The sequence below is a fragment of the Labeo rohita genome, chromosome 20 (assembly GCF_022985175.1).
Source record: "Labeo rohita strain BAU-BD-2019 chromosome 20, IGBB_LRoh.1.0, whole genome shotgun sequence".
NCBI lineage: Eukaryota > Metazoa > Chordata > Actinopteri > Cypriniformes > Cyprinidae > Labeo > Labeo rohita.
The window spans coordinates 5,665,379-5,690,974 of record NC_066888.1 but is presented as its reverse complement, the minus strand read 5'-3'; the positions used below and the strand labels follow the sequence as shown (position 1 = coordinate 5,690,974).

General features: G+C 36.1%; 1 protein-coding gene across 1 annotated transcript; it reads right to left on the bottom strand.

Moving 5' to 3' along the window:
* Positions 1 to 1,866: 1,866 nt before the first annotated feature.
* Positions 1,867 to 13,246, bottom strand: rd3 (retinal degeneration 3, GUCY2D regulator). Its single transcript, XM_051137919.1, has 3 exons — positions 13,098 to 13,246; positions 9,823 to 10,155; positions 1,867 to 2,903 (listed from the first exon to the last, which is right to left on the bottom strand). The coding sequence occupies exons 2-3, from the start codon at positions 10,107 to 10,109 to the stop codon at positions 2,537 to 2,539; spliced, it is 654 nt and encodes a 217-aa protein (XP_050993876.1). The 5' UTR covers positions 10,110 to 10,155; positions 13,098 to 13,246; the 3' UTR covers positions 1,867 to 2,536.
* Between the last annotated feature and the right edge of the window lie 12,350 nt (positions 13,247 to 25,596).

The window sequence follows — 25,596 nt, the reverse complement described above, 5'->3', positions numbered from 1 at the left end:
AACCTTGTCAGCCAATGGAGGCCATGTTTTTTGAGATACGCAAATGTCCTTATAGACACTTGTGGCACTTGTGTTTTTATTTTGAAAGGACAAATGATTGCGCAAGTATAGCCATTTTAATTTTTTTTTCCCCTCTAATGACGCCACCAAGTGGCTAAGCTCCTGAGTTTGGCGGAAATATCTCATTCTATTTAGGAGTTACTGGCATTGTAGTAAAAGTGGCCCTGCCCCTTTCAAACATTTTGGCATCCCTTTGCAACAGTGATTCATAAATTCAGCTCTTTTTTTGATAATTATTGATATTCACTCTGCAGAGAATCTTTCTGCACTGCTTTGGTTCCAACCGGACGAAAAACCTAGGAGTAGTTCGTAAAGGTAGGTTTTTCAATGTGAAATACCTGAAAAATTCACCTCACGATTGAATCTGAGGCATGCATTTTGTCTGCCATGAGCCAAGGATTCCAACAACATAAGACACTTGAGCCCACATCTAACGGTTTAGGAGTTATGAGCGATTTCATACTTTTGTTCACTGTATCGCCCCGGTCAGGCTGATTGAGGCAAGCCTTGGTCACATTGTAGGCGGTGTGAGTACTACCATCCCTCCAAGTTTCAAGCCTCTACGACTTATGGTTTAGTCTGCACAATCAGTTTGAAAACTTTGGATATGCCAACGTGTCATCAATAATTTTGGTCCATTTTGTGGGAAGAAAAAATGCTAATTTTAAATGTAAAAATAGAAAAAAACTTTTAGGAGGTAACTAAGTGACTTTAAAGGAGAACTCCACTTCCAGAACAACAATTCACAAATAATTTACTCATCCCCTTGTCTTTTTTGAGGAAAGCATACTATTAAGCATACGTACTATTGAATCGTGTCGAAAGGTCACACGGAACTTGTTCGGCAAAATGAACAAATCTTTTTCTGAGTCATTTTGTTCATTCATTCAGCAAAAAATAAAATGTTACGTGTTACTTCCCTAACACATCTACTGCTTACACAAACGTTAATCACACTACAAACAAGACAAAACTATAATGACAGAAAAGATTAATTCATTGTTTACCTGGGTCTTTAGTCTATGATTAGCTCACCTCACCTCTTATCTGACAAGTTTTCGAGTTTGAGTCGTTTGTTCATCTTATAGGGCTTTCACGTGATGAACGAACAACTCAAACCCGAAGACTCGAAACAGGTGAACGAATTCCAGTACATGCGCGACTGACATGCGCGACTGAACAAATCACTCCCTGAGATGACTCGTTCTTCCCGAGTCACATTAAAGATTCGTTCAGAGTGATAGAATTGTTCAAGAACGACCCATTACTAATTCGTAGCATCATGGACGCGCATCCCAGAGCCTGTGCTACACAAGCTTTTGTGCAAGTATACAAATTTTTATTTTTCGAAAAAAATGACAGATCGTTTTGCTAGATAAGACCCTTCTTCCTGGGCTGGGATTGTTTAGAGCCTTTTAAAGCTGCATTTAAACTACATTTCGGAAGTTCAAAATCAGGGCACCAATGAAGTCTATTATATGGAGAAAAATCCTGAAATGTTTTCCTCAAAGACCATAATTTCTTATCTGAAGACAGAAAGATGTCAACATCTTGGATGACAAGGGGTTGAGTAAATTATTTGTAAATTGTTGTTCTGGAAGTGGACTTCTCCTTTAACTAAAAGCTACAGAACTCCAGTTGCAGTTTTATGTGAAACATATAAGCAAGGAAAGATTTTATTCTTTAGAAAGAAAATGAAAGGTATAATGACTTTTACAATAATCAGAAATGGTAGATAATCAGATATCATAGAGGTAAGGCATTTGCTATAAAATGTAGGATACCATAATCACAAACTCTAGAAGCAAACGTGCATAAATTTTTATTTTTCAGCACAATGAAATTAAAACATTCATTTACATTCTACAGTTAAACTGATTGTAACTCAGTTGATAAAGTAATTAATTAAAATTAATTTAAATGTTTCGCAAACAACTCATCACTTACACACTTGCACATACGTTCACAAGACCGTCATACAACAAGCAAAAAATAAATAAAAATCTACCAATCACAAGCATCTGAACATTTCCACACCAAATTCAGCAGCCCCTGTTTTGAAAAATGGGGCAATGTTACAAAACTTGACCTGCACTGGAATATTTTATTTAAAAATTATATCAATTGTAAAACAGAAGGGCCATTAAAAACCCCATATTTTCTAAAGTTCACAGGATAAATTAGGCAACTGTACTATTTCAGAATAGCTTGATATACAAATTGTTTTAGGAATTTACTGAATATGCACATTCAGTCAAAAATGAAAAGTGTGGCTTTATGATCTATGGTTCTTGTGGCATATTTATTGAATTATGATGTTTTCCTTGTAAGACTTAGGTTTTATTTTCCAACATCCCCACAAACCTCTTACTTTCATACTTATGGAAATATAAATACATTGAAAGTGAAGGAGATGCTGGGAATATCAGACAGTCATTGACTGGACCAGATCCTGCTGAATCCCACTCACAGACACTCAAGCTTTCCCATTGATTCCCTTATGTCTGAAGTCTGGCATGCTCCACACACGCTGCGCTTTCTCTGTTGTCTGAGTAAGGCCCTTCTCTACATCCCCACACACAGTCTTAACATCAACTCCATCTTCCTCCGAGCCGTAACTATTTGGTTTCAGTCCCAAGGTGCTGCCGAAAGGGTTGATCCGCACGCGAGACTTGAAGCTCATCAATGACAGGCTAATGGAGCGTCTGTTGTTCCACTGGTGGGTCAGACGCTGCGCCTCCTGCTCCTCTTGAACACGCTCAAGTGTTTCCACGAGCACAGAGCGGAAGAGTCCGGAAACCTCCTGCACTTCAGGCTCATTCTCCATCAGCACCTGCCGAAACCTGTGAAAGAGAGGAGAGAGTTAGGAGAGTTTTGCATAACACTTTTGAGTGTTATATAAAAAGTTTAACTTATTACTTCTACCATGTATATACTTCAAAAAACTGAACTTCCCGTCCAACCAAAAAAGGCATATCTAACTATGCTGATTCTAAAAATGTAACCTGTTGAAAATAAATTGTATTTCTTATGAGCTGCTTTCTTGTGAGTGTAATAGGCCAAAAATGATGAAGAAACATGCCAAACAATGTTTTTGCCTCGAGAGTAAAACGTAATAAAAAATTGTGTTTACAAGAAATAATGTCATGTCACAAATTACAAAGTCGCAATTATGAGAAAAAAAAAGTCGTAACTGCCACATATAAAGTCACATTGTGAGATATAAAGCCACAGCTTGAAGATACTGTGAGAAATAAATTTGCAATTACAAACAAAGTCACAACTGCAAAATTTAAATCCACATTTGGAGACATAAAGTCACAACTGGAAGATATAAAGTTGTAACTGTTAGATATAAAGGCACAAGTCACAAGTGTGATGTATAAAGTCAAAAAAAGAAAGTCAAAATTTTGAGATACAAAGTCGGAATTAGAAGAAACAGTAACTCTTGCAAGATTTGCAGTTACATTAAAAGAAAAAATTGCAAATGTGAAGTATAAAGCCACAATTACAAACAAATTCACAACTGGGAGTATCTATAAAGTCATAATTGGAAGACTTACAGGCCGATTGTGACATAAAAAGTCGGAATTACAAAAAACAAGGTAACCCTTGTGAAATTTAAGGTCACACTGAGGGAAATGAAGTTGCAACTGCAAGATATTAAGTTGCAGTTACAAGAAATAAAGTCACCCTTGCACAATTTAAAGTCACAGTGAAATATATAAAATCGCATTTAAAAGTTATCAAGTCTCAACAGCAAGATATAAGGTACATTGTGAGATATGAAGTCAGAATTATGAGAAACAATCACACTTGAGAGATTTAAAGTCACAGGTAAAATCACAGGTGTGAGGAATAAAGTACACTGTAAAAACTATTTGTTGAGTCAACTTAAAATAATTTGTTACCTGGCTGCCTTAAAATTTTAATTCAGTTTAATTCAGAATTAAATTTTAATTTAATTCAAGTTTAGTCAACTTGAAATGTTAAGTTGTACTAAGTTGTACTAACTTAGATATTTGAATTGCCCAGCTTTTAAGTTTAACAAACCAATTTTTTTTGTTTAGTCAGCTCAAATATCTAAGTTGTCACTTAGTACAACTTAACATTTCAAGTTGACTAAACTTATTTGAATTGACTGAACCTAAAATTTAAATGCAACAAGGTAACAAATTATTTTAAGTTGACTTAACAAATTGTGTTTTTTGTTTTGTTTTGTTTAGTTTTTTTTTTACAGTGTAGTAATTACAAGAAACAAAGTCACGACTGTGAGATTTAAAGTCACATTGTGAGATATAAAATCGAGTTGCAAAAAAAGTTACCATTGCGAGATTTAAAGTCACACTGAGAAATATAAAGTTCCATCCCTGTTGAAAAATCCAGCATATGCTGGCTAGGTATGTTTTGAAACATGGCTGGTGGTTTGAGCTGGTTTAAGCTGGTCACGTGCTGGTTCTAAGCTGGTCCTGTGCAGGAGCTAGAACCAACTTAAACTAGCTCATGACCAGCTAAGGACCAGCTCAAACCAGCAGCCATGCTTCAAAACATACCTAACCAACATAAGCTGGATTTTTCAACAGGGAATTGCAAGGTATAAAGTTTCAGTTGCAAGAAACAAAGTCACAATTGCAAGATTTAACACCACACTGAAAGAGACAAAACTGCAATAGGAAGATACGAAGTCTCAACTGCAAGATATAAAGCACACTGTGAGATATAAAGATAGAATTACGTGAAACATTCACACCTGCAAGATTTGAAGTCACACTGAAAGATAAAGTCACAGGCATGAGGTATAAAGTCGCAACTGCACAAAACAAACACTGTAAAAAATTCAAATGCATATTTTCCAGTTTATGAAACATTTTGAGTCTCAAATACTAAAAAATGCTATTTTCTTGAAACGACAGGAAAACCATTGTCAGACCAACAAAATCGCCCCAAATGTTGTCCAACTAGTCAAACACAGTTGTCTGAACAAAGAATTTCATGTTGTTGAAATTTTAAGGCTTTGTTCCCAGCATCCAATGCAGCATGAATAAATTATGCTGTTACTGTTATAGGATTATTGTTTTGCTGTTTGCTGACTTAATTTAAACTTTTTATTAATGTCATTATTGTTAGTTATTTGTTACACTGTGATATAAAGAGCTCATTATTTAACATTTGTTGACTGCAACCATTCTTGAGGTTTGTGTGTCCAGTTTTGAGGCCTAGAGTATTTTCAACCATGTTTGCTGGACATCTTAGTGTTATAAGACATGTTATAAACAAAGACAACATTGTCTACATACAGTGCTGCTTGAAAGTTTGTTAACTCTTTTTTAAATATAACACAAAACATCATCAGATTTTCACACAAGTCCTGAAAGTTGACAAAGAGAAACCACTCAAACAAATGAGACAAAAAATACTTTGTCATTTATTTACTGAGAAACATGATACAGTGTTAAATATTTGTAAGTTGCAAAAGTATGTGAATCTTTGCTTTCAGTATCTGGTGTGACCACTTTTTGAAGCAATAACCCGAGGTAACGTATTTTGTAAGGGCTGATCAGTCCTGCAAAACAGCTTGTAGGAATTTTAGCCCATTCTTTAGTACAGAAACACTTGAACCCTGTGATATTGTTGTGTTTCCTCCTATGAACTGCTTGCTTCTGTTCCTTCCACATTTCAGTTGGATTAAGGTCCAGATTTTGACTCAGGCATTCCAAATCATTAACCTTGTTCTTCTTTAACCATTTTTTGGTATCATGACTTGTGAGCTTGTGGTCGTTGTGTTTCTACATGACCCACTTTCTTCTAAGATTCAGTTGTTGGACAGACATTTTCCTTTAGAATTTGCTGGTATAATTCAGAATTCATTGTTCCATCAATGATGGCAAGCCATTCTGGCCAAGATGCACCAAACCATGATACTACCACCACCATGTTTTACAGCTGTGTTTTTTTTTTTTTTTCCTTTTCTTTTTTCAAACATAACACTTCTCATTAAACCCAGAAAGTTTTATTTTGGTCTCATCTGTCTGTAAAAGTTGTGGAGTTGTGGCTTTCTCCTTGCAACTCTGCCATTCATACCATGGTTGTTCAGTGTTCTTCTGATGATGTACACATAAACATTAATATTAACCAATGTGAAAAAGGCTTTTATGTGCTTAAAAGTTACCCTGAGGTCCTTTGTAACTTTGCGAACTATTACAATTCTTGCTTTGGAGTGGTCGACCACTCCTAGGAAGGGTAATAGTGATCTTGAATTCCCTCCATTTGTAAACAATCTGTCTGATTGTGGATTTGTGGATTCCAAACTCTTTAGAGATGGTTTTGTAACCTTTTCTAGTTGGAGCAACAACAACTCTTTTTCTGAGGATCTCAGAGATCTCCTTTGTTCATGCCATGATTCACTTCCACAAACATGATCAGACTTTAATAGGTTCCTGTTCTTTAATTAAAACAGGGCATACACTGGGACCTGATAGTCATCCTACTGGTAGATAACACTTCTGAACAAATGGACTCTAATTTCACCTTCAAATTAGCTGCTAATCCTAGAGATTTACACAACTTTGCAACTCACAAATATTTAACACCAGACCAGTTTTCTTGATAAATAAATGACAAACCATATATTTTCATCTCATTTGTTTACTTGGGTTCTCTTTGTCAACCTTCAGAACTTTTGGTCATATGTATGGAGAAATATAGACAATTCTAAAGGGTTCACAAACATTAAGGCAGCACTGTATTAGACTAAGTTATCCAAGACATTTTTAAATTAGCAAAATAAGGCAATCAGCAATGCATGAACAAACAAATTATGTTGGCTAAACAAAGTATCTTTACTGAGAAAAACTAAAAACCTATTGTTGAGAGAACTCAAAAGTCTTACTGCATCAAGCTGCCTTATTTTTATTTATTTATTTATTTTAATTTCTCAACTATTTATTTTTTTACAGTGAAGTCATAACTGTAAGATTTAAAGTCACACAGAGAGATACAAAGTTGGAATTTCGAAGAAACAAACTTACCCTCAGGAGATCTGAAGTCACACTGAGAGAAATAACGTAGCAAGATATAAAGTCGCAGTTACAAGAAATAAAGTCACAACTGCAAGATCTAAAGTGACACTGGGAAATATAGGAAATATAAGTCACAATTGGAATTGGAAGGCACATTGTGAGATATAAAGTCAGAATTTTGAGAAAAGGTCACATTTGCAACATTCAAAATAACATTAAAAGAGAAAGTCACAAGTGTGAGGTATAAAGTCACAATTACAAGAAATAAAGTCACAGCTGCGAGATTCAAAGTCACATTGGTGCAATTTACAGATATAAAGGCACAGACATAAAATAGGAATTACAAGAAACAACGTCACGCTTGTGAGATTTAAGATAAAGTTGCAATTACTTTGCTTACTTTTTTACTCTGATGCAGAAAAGTGCTTCCATGATCCCAATATTAGAAGTCTATAAGTATTGTCACTCACTTCACATGCAAAAAGGTTAGCCAGTTATAACTGGGGTCATTTACATATGATTAGTACAGTGACAAAAACAGGTTATATATAGTGGAAAATTGAATAATGTGTAAATGGACCTCACGGAAAAACCATTTTAAAACTAGGAAATACTTTTGGTTGTGTGTCTGGTTTAATCTCTCATTAAAAACAGATTTTCACAGCACAGAAACATCAGCCTCTCAATCCCGGGTGAATTGTTGCCTGTTGTCCCGATGAGAGCAGGACATAAGCACTTGACTCATCAGAGTAAAAGCAGCCTCTAAGGACCTGTGAGCTCTTGCTCCACAGAATAAGATGTTCTTAGAGAGTCTTAAAATAGGTTTTCAAGCTAGGTTCTTATCTTTCCAATTAAATCAACAAATTAGTGTTTTCTTAATCTTCCTTCGCCTTCTTTGTTTAATAATCAATACAATTCTCTCAATACTCTCACTTTTTCACCTGGTCCCTATGGGAAGAACTAGATCATCCTACTTCTCTTCTTTAAAAAAAAGATTCTCTACGACAAGTTTGTAAGATTTTTACTCATAAATTGTTACTTTTAACTCAGTCATGTTGTTCCAAACCTTTATTTTTCTCTGTGTTCAATTCAGTGACCACAGGTAGACAAGCTTCAAAAAGTGTAAAAAAACAAACAAACAAACAAACAAACAAAAAAAAAAAACATAAAACTAGATAATATTATTTGTGCAGTATTTTCAGAGTCACCTAAAGCCATACAATAAGTTAATAATCAAGCCATATCTGAGGAAGCAGTGTTATTTTGGTATCACTAAAAAACTGTTATAGTTTTATATTTTGAGTCAGGTTTTATTTTAATATTTTTCATTTTAATTTTAGCTATGTATTCTAGTAATGTTGGTGTGTTTTTGTCATTTTTAAGATCAGTTTTTTTGTGCCTACTGTATATATAGTTTTTATTATGTTTTATTTAGTTTGAGTTATTTTAGTATATTTTAACAATTTAATTAAAAGTAACAATAAGTATTTTATTTTATTTTATTATTTTATTTTTGGGGTTTTGAACTGTTCCTCAAGCAATTGTACTAGATTTCATTGGAATATAACACAAGATAAATAGTTTGTTTTGTTTTTTTCCCTTTTTAATGCTTTACAGCCCACAGTTGCTATTAACTGTTATAAATGGGCAAAAATCTGAGTATAAACAATAGTAAATAGTTTGTAAAGACATGAATATAAGTCAATAATGAGTAAGTAATGATTTTCAAACAATTAAAAAAAAGAAGAAAATTATGTAATTATTTACTCATTTTTATGTCATTACATGTATGATATGATAACATGTACGTATTCTTTTTATTTATTTTATTTTTTATTTTTTTGAAGAGGAAGAAGAAGAAGAAGAAAACAAATCTATTTTAAAGAGTATTTGGTAACCAAACCAGTATTGCATGAAGAGAAAAAAAAACTATACCCTTAAAACTAAACTATTTCTCAAATTATCTTTATGTTCCACAGAAGAAAGAAAATCATATGTGACCCTGGACCACAAAACCAGTCTTAAGTCGCTGGGGTACATTTGTAGCAGTAGCCAAAAATACATTGTATGGGTCAAAATTATTGATTTTTCTTTTATGGCAAAAATCATTAGGAAATTAAGTAAAGATCATGTTCCATGAAGATATTTTGTAAAATTCCTACTGTAAATGTATACAAACTTAATTTTTGATTAGTCATATACATTGTTAAGAACATTATTTGAAGAAGTTTAAAGGCAGTTTTCTCAATATTTTGTTTGGGTTTTTTTTGCACCCTTAGATTTCTGATTTTTAAATAGTTGTATCCCGGCCAAATATTGTCCTATCCCAAAAAACCATACATCAACGGAAAGCTTATTCAGCTTTCATATGATGTATAAATCATATGGGGGGGGGGGGGAGTAAACAACAACAACAACAACAAAATGTTGTTAGGCTGTTGCTACCCGAACAAAAATGAACAGCGTCAGTTGGGGCTCATCTGAATCTGTCAGGTGCGCGTCCCGTGAGGCCTATGTGCGATTTACAATTATCACTTCAGCAGGTTAGAGCTGCTTAGCACACCTAGAGAGAAAATCATGGCTGTCTTTGTGTGTTTCTTAGTAGTGACATCACAAAGACGGCTTAGTAAACTAATTACCTAGATCGCCCTCCCCTGAACCTGTGATGACGAATGTCCTCATGCTGAAAACAAAACGTGCAGTGTTGAGTACCTAACATGCTCCATTAACCCATCTGTCTTACCTTTGTATTACAGATCCGCAGTATGATGGTGGTACTTTGCTACACAGGTCCTCAAGGCCGAGTCTCTCTCCTTGGCTGATGTCATAAGAGCTGCGTGGGGTGCTCATGAGCCAGCTGTAGTCCACGCCGCTCTTCAGGCGCCGATATTCATTGTCTCGCTCCCGCTGCTGCCTCTCGGCTTCCTTCATCTGCCAGCTCAGCTCCAGCATCAGGGTGTCCGTAACCACTTCAGACGGCTCACGTCGTGGGCTCCGATAGTACGGCTCGTTCCAGCTGAACCACGACATGCTCGCCGTTGTCACAGGCACCTCTGCTGCTCACCTTTGGTTTTACCTATAGAGGTAGAGTAAAAGCAGTCATGGTTAACCTTTATGAAAAAGAATACTTTCAGTCTACTTTTCAAATACTTCTCAGAAATGTGCTTTTTGTACTTCTCAGAGATATGCTTAAAAATTACATTTAAGTATATTGACTTATACTTAGAAAAATCTAAATATATTTAATCTGTACTAAGCTTAGAGAATCCATGTTTTCATTGTTATATGGTAGGGGGCGTTATTACACATCTTCTGTACAGAATTTTCAGAACACAAGTGAAGAAGAAACCGAAACAATAGATGCTTCCACATGTAATCTAACATAAAACAGCATCAAAACAGTGTAATGTTATGGAATAAATGTCGACCCATGCAGAGGTAATGATGACTGTCAAAGTTTGTTGATCAACTCCATCTATGTTTTGATTATCATTCTGAATGTAGTCCAGTCTTTTGTCAGTGCTTTGTTCAAAATATTGTTTCTTTCTTTCTTTCTTTTTTTATTAAAAAGAATGCATGAAGCTAGAATAAAATGTTTTTGTTTACAAGCTGATACTCTGTTCTTTCTTTTGATGTTTTGTATGTTCAAATATTCATATAACAAAATATACAAATTAATACCTAATAGGGACATAGTAGTGTACGTACAGTATGATGTAAAGATCACTTAAAGAAAACTTACGAGTATACTTGCAGTATAAAACTACTAAGCTAGATGTTTACTGAGACTATACTTCAAAGTGTACTAAAAATGCTGCAAGTATTTAATTAGTAAACTATTAGTATACCTATAAGTTCACTTTTAGTATAGTTGCAGTACAAGCTAAAAACTTAGATGTAAACTAGTTGTGTACTCAAAGTTTACTACTGTTATACTTTAAGTACACTTAAAAGTATACTTTTATATACTAGAAAGTGGGCCAAATTAGTCCTACGGAGTATTGAAATAGTACACTTATAAGTATACTACTAGTACACTGATATTTGTATACTTACTACATAAAGTATACTTAAAATATACTTGAACTTTACTTAAGTATACTTAATTAAATAAACTTGAACTATAGTACTTTTTGGTAAGGGTACACAAAACAAAGAAAAACCTTTTAGTGTACAGTAGGTGATGGGTTTAGGCATTTGTTTTTGTGATGAAAAATGTACTGCAATTTACCAGAGTTAAAGAGATGGTCCACCTACAAATGAAAATTCATCTGTCAACAGTTTTGGGTCCTATTGACTTCCATAGTATTTTAGCACTATGGATCCAGCGGAACCTGAAAATGTTTTGGTTACCAACACGCAATTGCAGGCCATAGAAGAACCATTTTTGATTCCCCAAAGAACCATAATGTTGTTGGGGCTGAATGTTACCAAGCCTAAAGCTTCAGAGCACAGATGCTCCTTAACACCTGACAGACAAAACAAGTGCTGAGCTCTCGGCTCATTTCCAACACAGAATCTGTTCTAATGTGAATTTGTGAAGGGCGCTGACTCAGATTTTACCAGACATCAGGTGCTGACCAACTCCAGTACATAACTGTCTGTTGTCAAACATCAACATTTGTTGATATTACCATCTATTTTTAGTCTAATGTAAGTGACCCTGGACAAAACCATCATAAGTAGCACGGGTATATTTGTAGCAATAGCCAACAATACATTGTATGGGGTCAAAATTTTTGATTTTTCTTTTAGAAAATCATTAGGATATTAAGTAAAGACCATGTTCCATGAAGATATTTTGTAGACGTCCTACCATAAATATATCAAAACTTTATTTTTAATTTGTAATATGCATTGCTAAGAACTTAATTTGGACAACATTAAAGACAGTAATATTTCGTAATATTTAGATTTTTTTTTTTGCACGTTCATATTCCAGATTTTCAACAAGGAATTGCAAGATATAAAGTCTCAATTGCAAGAAGCAAAGTCACAATTGCAAGATTTAACACCACATTGAAAGAGACAAAATCACAATAGGAAGATATGAAGTCTCAACTGCAAGATATAAGGCACACTGTGAAAAATAAAAGTCAGAATAACGCGAAACAAATTTCACTGACAGAGTGAATAAAGTTGGGATTTGTGGTCCAGGGTCACATATGCAAAATTGTTAACATGATGAACTAAAATTGAACTAGTGTCTCTTAAATTTCAATACTGTTCTGCCCTTGTCAGCCTATAATAGAATCCTCACGTCATTTCAAACCCATATGATTTTTGAGAACTGTCTTAGTGGTTTGTTTGTCTATACAACGAAAGTCAATGGTAACCAAAGCTGTTTGAGTCCTAAAAAACAGGTCATTCATAAACCTGCCTCAAGCAGAAGACCAGATCAGAATGAAAGTGCAAAACAATTAAATTTAAGAGAACGTCAAAGCTTTTAGGTAAATTAATTTGGATACAATAGCCATACTTGTACCAATAATTTGACCAAAGCAGTAATTCATGCTGTGATCCATCAAAAACAGACTATTGTTTTAAACAGACTACTAGCTTTTAAAACTAAATGTAATATGCTCATTAACAGAAGCTGAGAATGCTGCACTGGTCTCTTCACATAACCACTGGTGCTTTTGAATAATTGGAGGTATCAAATTGAAAAGATGAAATACTCCAAAGCACTCGTATAAAATAAAAAGCCTTTAACTGAACAAGCTAAGTCATTAAAACTGTTTTTAAAAGTGTTGATCTACACATTTAACAATTTTAATGATTAGCCCGGCCTTTTCAGTTTAATACGCTCAGTGAACGTCCACCTGTTACCACTAGAATCACTGTAAATCACTGCTCATGATTCTCACAATACAAAGTTTGACATCTCAAAACGTGCTGAATTCATTACTCTTGTGTTTTTCTCAATACTGTCTTCCTCTGCATCCATCCACCCACTCCTCCCCCATTCTCATTTGCTATCTCCTCTTTATTCATTTCTCATTCGTTCAGTCTCCTTACCTTTAGAAGTGATTCGGTCGTCTTGTAGGGCTTGTAGATGTGTAATGGCCCAGGTCACATTTCCTCTCTGAGATTGCTCTGAAGTGCCTTTCTGTTTGCGGTTGCTATAGCGATGCTCCCCAAGCCTATTCTGCCACATGCATCATCAGCTGAAAGGCAGACGGGATGGGAGGGCAGAAGAGAGGGGGAGGACGGGTCATGCGCTGCATAAACAGATTACGAGCATGTGTGGGCTATGAGGTCATGTGACTAAGACGAGTTATCTGGTACAAGGCTAACGCTGAGGCCTTATTTCCCCCAATTAAGCTTGAAAACATCATGATCGTGTTATCCAGAATGATTTCAGAATGTCATAAGCTTCAGTGCAAGCGAGGAAATCTGACCTTTTGTTCAAACAGCAAATTTATTTATTAAACTTACCCACATTCAAGCGTTTATAAAAAAAATGCATGAAGCTAGAATAAAATGTTTTTGTTTACAAGCAGATACCCTGTTCTTTTGATGCTTTGTATGTTCAGATATTCATATAACAAAATATACAATTTATTACCTAATAAGGACATAGTAGTATACTTATGTATGTATGATGTAAATTTCACTTAAAGAAAACTTGTGAGTATATTTGCAGTATAAAACTACTAAAGTAGTAGTTTACTAAGACTATACTTCAAAGTGTACTAAAAATGCTACAAGTATTTAATTAGTGAACTATGAGTATACCTATAAGTTCACTTTTAGTACAGTTGCAGTACAAATTAAAACAGATATAAACTAGCGCTGTACTTAAAACAACAGTTTACTACGGTTATACTTCAAGTATACTTAAATGTATACTTTTATATACTAGAAAGGGGGCCAAATTAGTCCCAAGGAGTATTGAAATAGTACACTTAAACATATACTACTAGTACACACTACATTAAGTATACTTGATAAAATACTTGAACTTTACTTAATGAAATAAACTTGAAGTATACTTTTTTTTGGTAAGGGTATATATTTATCTGAAATTATATGTTGACATTTCTAATGTTTTCTCAACCAGGTAACGGATATTGGCACAGACGTGTTTTGAGTGACCTAGCAGCTCGGCAGAGAGCTGGAGGACAGCAGATGGAAAGGGTTTAATCCAAGCAGATGTCTCAGCTTAGCAGTAAAACCATGACATGCATGAGGCCAGTTGCTTAGTTTGGTCACTTAATGAGTCAAATACACTCAGACAGCATGCCGATGGTATATTACATTTGCAAATAGCTCATCAGAGTGTTAAAGACATAACACTGGTCCTTGACCAGTGTTTCTGAAATCCAGGCTAACTTTTCTGGGGATTTCAGTGACCTTTTCTGCATGTTACATTGTTATGCCAGAAGGTGATTTAAGTCATTGAATAATTTGCTCATGATTAATTCCAAATACTTCAGCACAATATTATTTATCCAGTATATTTTTCCTGTAAGAGTGGGTGTGGCCATTTGTATCTTTTATGGGTCTGGCTTCCAGTCTCCATCTGCGTCCAGCTATTTTTAGCTGTACAAAACAGCTGGTTTTCCTGCATGATATTGCAAATTGGTGTGTCTTACCATATTATTTTAATGTATTATCTTAATTATGAACACTCTGGTTTGTGGTGCATACTGTTTACGGCACATTGTTATTCTTCTCGTTATTTGCCTATCCACCTTATTCCTCAACGTAGAAGTAAGCCTATGGGCAAGACTTCTGGTTCATTAGCTACCACCCAGATATTACACGGACATCGGTAAGATGTCTGTTCAAGATCACCTGATCTACAAAGCATCTGCTGTGTACAAATATCTGACAGATGTCTGTAAGATGTCAGTTTTAGATACATTCTAAATCATAAACATCTTAAAGACATCTAATAGACGTCTATTTGACATCTGATAGGAAACGTCCTATAGACGTATTGCAGATGAGCAAACACTCTTGCAGATGTAAATGCAGACATCAAATAGATGTCTCCGTGATTACATGTGCTATCAGGGGAAGGCGGGAGAGGGTAGTGAATGACGTCCCGGGTCGCTAAAGACCCAAGGTATGCATGTAAGGATCAACCATGGTTTTGGTATTCTAACTAGGGTTGGGTATCGAGAACCAGTTTCATTTTAGAACCAATTCAAGATTTATTCGATAAGACATGTGCATTTCGGTTCCACTTAATGATTCCTGTGTTCGCATTTTAATCTGATTTTAAAGTTTAAATGCAGCGCACACATCTAAAGCACAAACACAGTGAACGGCGGTCCACTGCAAAAAAGACTGTTCTGCGCCATATCTGAATTCTTATCCGTTTTTTTGTAAACAAATGAGAAGAAAATGAATGTGTAGAAGTATTTTTAGATCCACGTGTGTATTTAAGAGACAGCAGCCTAATAAACATGTTGCCTGTCATTAATGTTAATCCAGGAACAAAAAATCATTCACTGATCCTGACTAAATATCTTTCGTAACTTGAATGAGGATTAATCTATATTTTATTTATGAAAAGAAAACTATGCAGTTTGTTTAAACTTTTGAATTAAATGTTTGAATATACAGTTTGTTCGGTTGTATTTATTTATGCTATTGCAAATTTATTTGTGTGTTCCTATTTTATTACTGACTGTTTACGTGTCTTTAACAGTTTAATGTTTTATATTTATATTAGTTTAGTTGTTTTTGCTGTGGTATTTTTTGTTAAAACCATAGTTCCAACCAAAATTCCTATTAGGCCTAAGTGATCTGTAGGGTGCTCATGTTATTCAGCTGCAACAGAAAGCTTTGTAAAAATACAGAATAAAAAAGTGTGACTTTTTTATGTTATTGGAAACTAGGAATCCTTGAGAATCAGAATTGATGAGCAGAATCGGAATCAGTATAGATAAAATTCAAACGATACCTAACCCTAATTCTATCCATAGTTTAACGATGGTATTTGTAGTAAAACTGTGGTTTTACAAATGGTAATCAATACGCCAAAAAAAAAAAAAAAAAAAAAAAAAAAAAAAAAACATAGGTTACTACACTTTTACTATAATAATACCATGGTTAATTTTCGCAAGGGTAAATTTAATATTTCTAGCTTCTTAATTATAAAACACACTTAATTATATAACATCTAAATATAAACACACTGGTTTGCAGTGCAAACAGTTTTACCGTTTACTGCAATTCATTACTCTTCTCATTGTTCCGCACTGAAAAATACGGTGGATATGGAAATAACGAGAAGAATAACAACGTGCAGTAGACTTAAAACTGTTTGCACTACAAACCAGTGTGTTCATAATTAAGATATTACATGATATCTTAAAATAATATGGTAAGATACACCAATTTGCAATATCACATAGCAAAACATTTTTTTTATACAGCTACAGATAGCTGGAAGTGGATGAGACAGGAAGCCAGACCCATAACATTTACAAATGACTACGCCCACTCTTACGCCCCATTCACACGGGGCGTGAGTGTTAACGCTTCACGGAGGGCGTGTCTGAAGCTTTGCACTGGCTGGCCAGTGTCTGCACCGAACGGGTTTGGGTAGCGTCTGCACTAGCATATTATATCGCATAAGGCAATCTTATTGGCTGACGCCTGCGTTGGTGCTTGAAAAGTTGAAAAATTCTGTCGCGAGCAACGCCTGTAACGCCCCATTCACACGGGGTGTCTGCGTTAACGCTTCCCATTTACTTTGAATGGAGTGACGTCAAGCGATGCCGAACTGAATTATGGGTCCGCTGCGGCGTTGCTCGCAACATAAGTTAAAAAATTTTCAACTTTTCAAGCGCCAACGCAGGTGTTAGCCAATCAGATCACCTTATGCAAATATACTAGTACAGACACTAACCAATCCCATTCGGTGCAGATCCTGGATAATCAGCGCGAAGCTTCAGACACGCCCTCCGTGAAACGTTATTGCTGGGGCTAATTCAGTTCGGTAACACTTGACGTCACTCATTCAAGTAAATAGAATCGATCACCGGTGATCACCGCAAGATGCATGCCGGCTACAAATGTGTCCAAGTTACGTCCGCCTTGCTCTGATGTCATGCTGACGTGTGCCAAAAAACTCTCGCGACAGCAAGGCGGCTGTGTCGGATTGCGCAGTCGGGCGCAGTAGCTCTCCACCGACTGCGCTGACCAAAAGCACGCTGGGAAACGCCTGGATGACGACACAGCTTAAAGCTCATTGGTTCAGACAACCATGATGTTGCGCTCTCTTCTAAAATTTATTATTTTTTAATGTAATATCATGTGGTTACGTGTTTAAATTATGCATGAATGTTCCCATATGCCAGTGCGATCTCTGAGAGATATGACTGTTGTCATATTTGTATAAAAATCTAAAATACACGTTTATATTAAAGTAAAAATGGATGATAAATACGCCTTTCGTATGGAATTAAATAGAAAGCACTTTGAGTGTCTTGTTCATCATATTTATTTTCATCTAAAAACAGCAGAGCTGAAATTATATCATGCTTATCAGCAACACAAGCACGTGAGTGTGATAACGCGATATCCGCCTTTGATCTCGTAGGTATCTGTTCTACTTCGAGAGGTCAGAACTGTCCGTCTTAACTGCACTTATTTCACTCCTCCCCTCACTGCAGCCGCCGACTCTCGCCTACATTTCAGGCGAGGCCAGGCGCATCTCAAACGAGCCTAATGAGAAGCGTTAACGCTGACGTCCCGTGTGAATGGGGCGTTACGGTAAAACTAAGGTGGATTGTGCTGCGCCATTTTTTTTTTTTTGGCGGAGCAAATATTAGGTCTACAATGTAAGTTTGTCAATATGAACTGCTTATTTATTACGCCATTGTTTATGTTTTTTTTTTCGCTTCCCTGGTGAAAAAAACAGCATATGCTGGTAGGTATGTTTTGATGCTGGTTTAAGCTGCAGTAAACCAGCTAAGGACCAGCTTAAACCAGCATCAAAACATACCTACCAGCATATGCTGTTTTTTCACCAGGGTTGTGACTAGAGCTGAATTGTCCATAATCCTCAATAACCCATCCTCGGAATTTGTGCTCTGCATTTAACCCATCCAAGTGAGTATTCTTACTTATTCATTTCAGAAGTGCTGTAAATGCCCTGTTTCCTTCCTCGCGTTCTGGGCTCCTCAGATATAAAATCACCAAAGACATTTTCATACAATTCTAATCGCTCCTCCCTTCTGAGTGACTGAAAGTTTATCTCTCAACACAGCTGCAGTGATTAGCTTTAAATACCACAGATAGGTGTGTATTCATAAAAGCTTCCCCATCACTATTCACTAACTCCTAAAGTGCGTATGCTGCGTTTTATGGATTGGATTAAGGTTTGAGTGTTTAACCGTAGGGTTACCTGTCACAGCAAAGCCTCGCAAATTCACAAGCCTAAGTAAAACGTGCTTTCTGCCTTCTCACCACTAGAGGGAGACTTTTGACCACTGCTACTGCGAGTGTTTCCAGAACTGCATATATTTTCGTTTTGTTAAAAGTGATAATGTAAATCAATGTTGTGGAGTGATACACGTTGTCACAGCGACTTCTAGGAACAATCTTTGCAGTTTTCACTTCAAACTGTTTGTTGTCTTATATATTTTATATACCAAATATTTCACTGTAAATGTAGTTACTATTGTGCAAAAAGTATTAAGACTAGTATTTTTAAATAATATGAAAAATTTGAATGAACGTTTTTACTTAAAAATAGGTAACACTTTAGTTTGGGGACTAATTCTCATTATTAACTTAACTGTAATTATTAAATATGACTTTTGCCTTAGTGCTCCATATGAACAGTTAGTAGTCATTAAGTTTAGGCATACCTGTCAAGTTTTGGATTTGAAAATAAGGGAAATTTTTCGGCGCCCGCCGCGAGCAGTCCCACCACCCCAACCAAGCTCCAGTATCCCTTACATTTTAAAACAGGTGACAAGAAAGCTAAAATCACCACTTGTCAACCACTTATAAACTACAATCGGCTTTATGCACAGCTGCACTACTTCGTTTTTTTTTTTTTTTTTTTTAATAACGCAGGTTAAAATACGGGAGATTTACGGGAAAATACTAATACGGGAGCACGGCGGGAAAGAAGGGTAAATTACGGGACTTTCCCGGCCAAAACGGGATACTTGACAGGTATGAGTTTAGGTATTCCCTTATGAAAATTGACCATGGTTTTATTATAGCAAAAGTGTAGTAATCATGTTCTTCTGGTGCATTGATTACCATTTGTATAACCTTACCTAATAGTAACCATGTTTTTTTATTTTTTTTTTTGTAGTAAAACCATGGTTACTATAGGTAAACCATGGTAACCACAAATTATCCATGGTCTTGCTACACTAACCATAGTTTAACCATAGTATTTGTAGTAAAACTATGGTTATACAAATGGTAATCAATGCGCCAAAAAACGTGGTTACTACACTTTTGCTATAATAAAACCATGGTTGATTTTTCATAAGGGTGGAGGATGATTAATGGATCTAAAATATGGTCATGCGGAATAAGGCATTAATGTGCTTTATAAGTACTAATAAACAGTCATTATGCTAGTAGTAAGCATGCTAATAAGGAACTAGTTAATAGTGAGAACTGGTAGGCCTGTGTTAAAGTGTTCATCAGTGAAAAATGTTCATTAGTATGATTATATTTATTGCCCTTAAATCCATTTTTTAATAACGATAGCCCACTAATAACTATCTAAAATTACAGTCCTCTTAATGATAATAATCAAGAAACCTTAGTTTACCTTTTATTAAGGTTACTTAAGAGACAGCATGAATTCGACATACGAAAACACTGATTCATTGTTTCTTTGATATCATTAATGATTTCCTCATTGCAAACTGCCTGTCAAACGGAATCACAAGTCAGTGCTGAACATTTTCACATGAATGCGCGTGCATCAACAAATCTTTCTATGGAGGAGTGCATTAGGGAAATTTCTTTAGAAAAGGGACATGGAATACGGAACACAGACAGGAAGAGTCTAGTCACATGTTCGGTGTGACTGTGATTCAGACTTGTGAGGTGCCTGTATCAACTAACAACAAAGATATTTTGACACAAAAAGGTATTGTGCTGCATTGCCTTATACTAATGTCAGGATCTGAAAGTCATTGACGAAAATAACTTAGTCAACCCAATGTCCTCTTGTTAATCAGTTCTGACATATACAAGTTATAATGAGCCCCCTTTCTGCCCTTTCTGCTGTGAGGTTTAGAAGAAATAATTAGAGAAAGCAAGTAAAATGGAGCAAGTTTCATCGCTATACTGAAATAGCATATTCATATTCTTGTAAACATTTCCAATATGCAAATCACTATTCACATTAATAGCATTTTTAATAGGATTTGTTTATTATATATAACTAAAAATGTAATATAAATAAAATAGGACAATATTTTCAAATAAACATGTCAAAAATAAAAGAAATAAAATAGTAAAAGGAAAAAGGAAGTGTCAGTACAGATCATGTGGGTGGTTTGTGCCAGTCATGGGGGTTTCCAGAATTTGCTTACATTAGCTTTTTTAATGGCCTTTGTTCAAGGAACAATTTCATCTACCAACTAAACTATTTATGATCCTGGATTGAACATTTGAGCTCTACCACACTGCTTATCGATAATGAGGAGTGATTAGGAACCGTCACATTGATAAATATGTGTAATTGATAATGTAAAGCTATAATAAGCCTCATGGGTTTGGGGTTTTCAAAGAATATTTTTCCCAAAAGTGATTTAATCAGCCACATGTCCTGATCTTTTTCAGAATTTTTTTACAAAGCCCAACAGGATCTCACAAACTCTAAAAAGGCCATAAAGGCACCATAAAAGTAGTTCATGTGATTTGTGCCCTACATTTCAGGTCTTCTAAAGACATGTCAGGATTTACATAATTATTCCACAGAAGCTTCTTTCTGAGTGTGGTCAGATTCAATTCTATGTCATTTCGCCATTGATTTTGTAATAATAGTCAATGATGTAACAACATAAATCTTAGTATGTTCCTACACAGAGCTATCATAATGTTCAAACTGGCTACTTTTATGATACTTTTATGGCACTTTGTGCCATTTTTTGCCAAATTTAACAGCCCCAGGTTTCCATAAGAGTTTTTATTTTTGAGAGAACTCAGATAATCAGTGGAACCTGCATCATCTGATGAAAACAAATCCATTAGATTCCACCCTTCCTTTTTTTAAAAATAAAAATCAGGATTTCGCAATTCTGACTCACGAGTCTGACTCATGCAGAAGAACGAACACGTTTTCTTCAGTGTTGCATAATCCCAGAAAAGTGATTCGCTGGAAAAAAAAAAAATCCTTTCACTTTATGCCTAAAGGTTTATCAGTGAATGTGGGTTGATGGCTGTTTTTATGGTCACTGCAACACCATGCTGATGCTGGCACTCTCATATCTGTTTTCCACTGGGATCTGGCCTTATTCTAGGGTTCTGATGTTTCAAAGTCAGCAAGTTCAGGGGTGATTGTTTTTATTTCCTTGTTTTGGTCACATGCAGAAGTCCTGATGTGCATTGTCTTATCTCAGCAAGTGTGGCAATAGAGTAGTGTTTCCCAACGCTGTTCCTGGAAGCACACCAGCAGATCACATTTTGGACGCCTCCCTTATTTAACCCATACATTTTAGGATGTGGAAGTGTAATTTTTCCACCCCTGAAACCTGTTAGGCATCTGATTTAGAGATTTCATTGGTCACACAATGCTGAAACAAATATTAACCCTAAACCCTAACTTACTCCTTAACCTTACCCTTACAACATCGTAACATATCCGGACAGGTATTCTGATGTTCCATGTTTTTTTTGTTTTTTTTTTAACTAAATCCAGAAACATTGAACTTTTTTTGACAGGTAACTGTGTGTTAGAAACTAATCAGAAGAAACAAAGTTAGTGGACTTGTCACGTCACATTAAAATACCAAGCGTTATAAAATTTTCCTGATGGTTAAATATAGAGCGTGACTGAGAATGTACAGCTTATTCGGTCAGACAGATATGGATTACAAGTATTTGTAGTGCAACCTTATTGTATCAAAGGATTTTGAGTGGACAGACTCTTAACTGGAAGTGCATCCCCATAATTTAAACCACAATTGACTTGTTCAGAAAAAAAGATGGACAGACAACTCTTTTAGGCATCTGCCCCAATGGCAAGCAGCAATGTTTTACAGAAAGCAGCTGTCACTCATTCTTGCCTTGATGTGTTTTGATGCAAACCCCCTCAGACATTCACAGCTGTTCCCATGCCACAAACCCCTTCCGTGCCAGACTAATTCCTGCTAATTCTGTTCTCCAAGGAGAGATGGACCTTTTGGAGGAATTGGCCACTTTGGGATCTAAAACACGTGGCTTTAGCTGCCTTCATGTGCTGTCAGAATTATCATACAGTAAATACATGGACATAAATGGCATCTCAAGTCATATTTATAGCTGGGAAACTCAGATACCTGACTTTCAAAACTGGGCAGACCAATATCACAGTAAAACAGTGACTGTTCATTTGAATTTGTTTTCCCACAACATCTAGAAATTCCAGAATCGTCAGCAGGCTAAATATATAGTGAATGTATATACTAGTGGATGCAATGTTTATAGGTGGGGTACTCAGCTTTGGTCTTTGGCATCTACTTTTCTGCAGATTTTAGCTCTAACCATAATCAAACACACCTGAACAAGCTAATCAAGGTCTTCAGGATCACTAAAAAGTTACAGGCAGGTGAGGTTTATCAAGGTTGGAGCTGAACTCTGCTGAAAAGTGGAACTTGAGGGCCAGAGTTTGGAACCCCTGGTTTAGCCTATGGAGGTTTTGCACTTACGTCACGGTTTGGTCAGTTACCCAGATGCATGGCCATATTGGCAATACTCGGATGTAAACAACAGCATGGACTGCACTGTTAATGTACTACTGAATACGTTGTTCTAAACCACAGAAAAAACGTGTGGAACCTGCTAAATCAGTGGTTCTCAACCACGTTCCTGGAGGCCCTCCAACACTGCATGTTTTCCATGTCTCCTTAATCAAACACACCTGATTCAGATCATCAGTTCATAAATAGATACTCCAAGACCTGAAATGTGTGTGTCAAACAAAGGAGAGATGCACAATGTGCAGTGTTTGGGGGCCTCTGGGAACATGGTTGGGAACCACTGTGCTAAACCATATAGAGAAGGACTTGGTAAGCAGGGAAGGGCACAATATTTTGACAGACTAAAATTAATAGAGGGTATGCATGTGACAACACCGTCAGCTGGAGTGGGTGTGGCTCCACCCACTGAGTGACAAAAAAAACTGAGTGGCAGCATTGGTTTCATTGACGAATGCTGCCAAAGAACACACAAAACACCTTTAAAACCAAAACGAGCTTTACGATTGACTGTACAAAGAGATTGACAAGAAACCTGAGGTATATTTTTACAGGCTGCCAAAAGCTACAAAAAAAAGCAAATGGATCGCTGCAATTCAAAGAAACAAATGGACTCCAACTGGTGAAACACGGATGTGCAGTTATGATTTCATGTTAATATGTTGAATTTTGCAGTAAAATCACACCCTATATATTATACTGTCATATATTGTCAGCTCATCAATTAAACATTTGTCCCGGCGGGAAAGTGACATCAATGCATACCCTCTATAGGTGGTAAACATACATATGAGCAGTATTAATTAAGATATTAAGCTAATATTTCACCTACCTGACTGGAAATGATAAGAACAAACATAAACGTTGTCAAGATTCTTGCCCTGGAAATCCTGGTTCAGTTTGGCCAACCTCAAATGCCTTTTGTTCCTCAGACAGTTTTTTGCACTCTCCTCCTTGATTTGCTATATGTTTTGGCATTCTAAGTACTCAAAATGTTTTTCCAGTCCAACCGATTAGTACAGCCCAAAACAAGACAATAATTGACCATTTTCAGCAGCAGTAATCAGCAAAATTTGCGAGTTTTGTTTGGTTCAGTGGCATTGTTCGTGCCGCCATTATGGCCGATTGATGATGTGTCGTGAAAACACTCTATTTGGTTGCCAGCGAATGGGACACTAAATTTTTCGAGATCTGTTGGATATTGATTAAATATCTTAAATACATTTTGGCTTTAATACGATTTCCCCAAGAAATAGACACAAATGAACCTGATGTCCTCCATGATTCCTTTTCTTTCCGACAATAAAGCACTTGAACACGACAAAGTCATAATTACTTCAGAAGTAGAATTTTGGACTTTTCCAGTAGTAGCTGCATGAAGGCATCATTCCTACTAGAAACTTCTTTTCAAACATTTGTTTTCTCCAGATTCACACCCTTGTTTTTGTTGTTTCTGTGTGTGATCTAAGCACCGTGAACTTTATAGACCTGCTGTGATATTGGGCTGTTGTCTTAATCTCTGTTTCTTGTATCAGCTGTGAGAGGAATGCTTGTGTTTTGGGTGAGGTTCTATAGCTCGATCTCCTGTTCACTAAGACATGTGGAAGCTCAGTACATATGGTGTTTTAATGACCAGTAAGTGAGTAGCCTATACTAATAAGGATAATGTAAAGAACTTTGAATAAAACTGACAAATCACAAATTTGTAAAGATGCCATATGCAGTATGCCAGTTATGTCAGCATGAAACAGATGTTGCAATCAAACAAAAATATTGGGCAAGACTTTTCTGAATTCCATCCAACGGTTGTTGACTGAATCATGAAAAGTATGAGTTGTGTATCGAAATGTGGTTGTCTTAAGTGCAGTGGAACCTGCATACATCAGCAGAAAGAAGTGAGCCATATCACTCAAGTTATGACAATTTGTTGACAGATTGTGAGGTTAAAAACCAGTAAAAAAAATCATTTCTATCATGACAACTCTTAGAGGGTTTAGCGTGGTAATGTACATGACAATGCTAATGTGTTTGGTCTTGGCAGAATAGCCAATGCTCCCTCCGCAGCAGAGCAAGTACCGAGACTGGCTTCTTTTTATACATTCGCAGACATGCTGCTGTGAGCAGGTAAGAAATAACATATATGAAATAACCCCCATATATATCATACGTGCATCACCCTATAGCAGATCTATACAGGTGGAACTGGGGAAGGTGGAGGGTTTCTGAAGCGCTCTGCAACTGCTACAGCAAGCATTAGCTAAGTATTTGAATGTTGAGCAGCAAGCTCAATGGCTGCTGATACAAAAAGAACCAATCAGCTGCACCATGTGATAATGATCATTACTGAGTTAGACATATCTGACTGCGCCATCTAGAGATTCATGACAGAACTTTAAAATGTACCTGTGGGAACTTTTTTGCAAGATGCGAAATACGTACCGTCATGTATGTTTTGTGACATATTTGATGTGAAATGTCCACTGAGTGGCGCTAAAAGAGTGTTCTTTTTTTTTTTTCCCAGAACAGATGAACATATATATAGTATATTTTATGTGATGTCAGTTTTGTACATGTCACCGCAGTTCTGATGTGAAATGTCCATTGAGTGGCATTATAAC

What these genes read in the sequence shown, in the direction of transcription:
- rd3 (XM_051137919.1), bottom strand. Translation starts at nt 10,109, where the DNA reads ATGTCGTGGTTCAGCTGGAACGAGCCGTACTATCGGAGCCCACGACGT. An exon ending in TGCGGATCTGTAATACAAAG is followed by an intron (nt 2,904 to 9,822) that starts GTAAGACAGATG and finishes TCTCTTTCACAG; the next exon opens with GTTTCGGCAGGTGCTGATGG.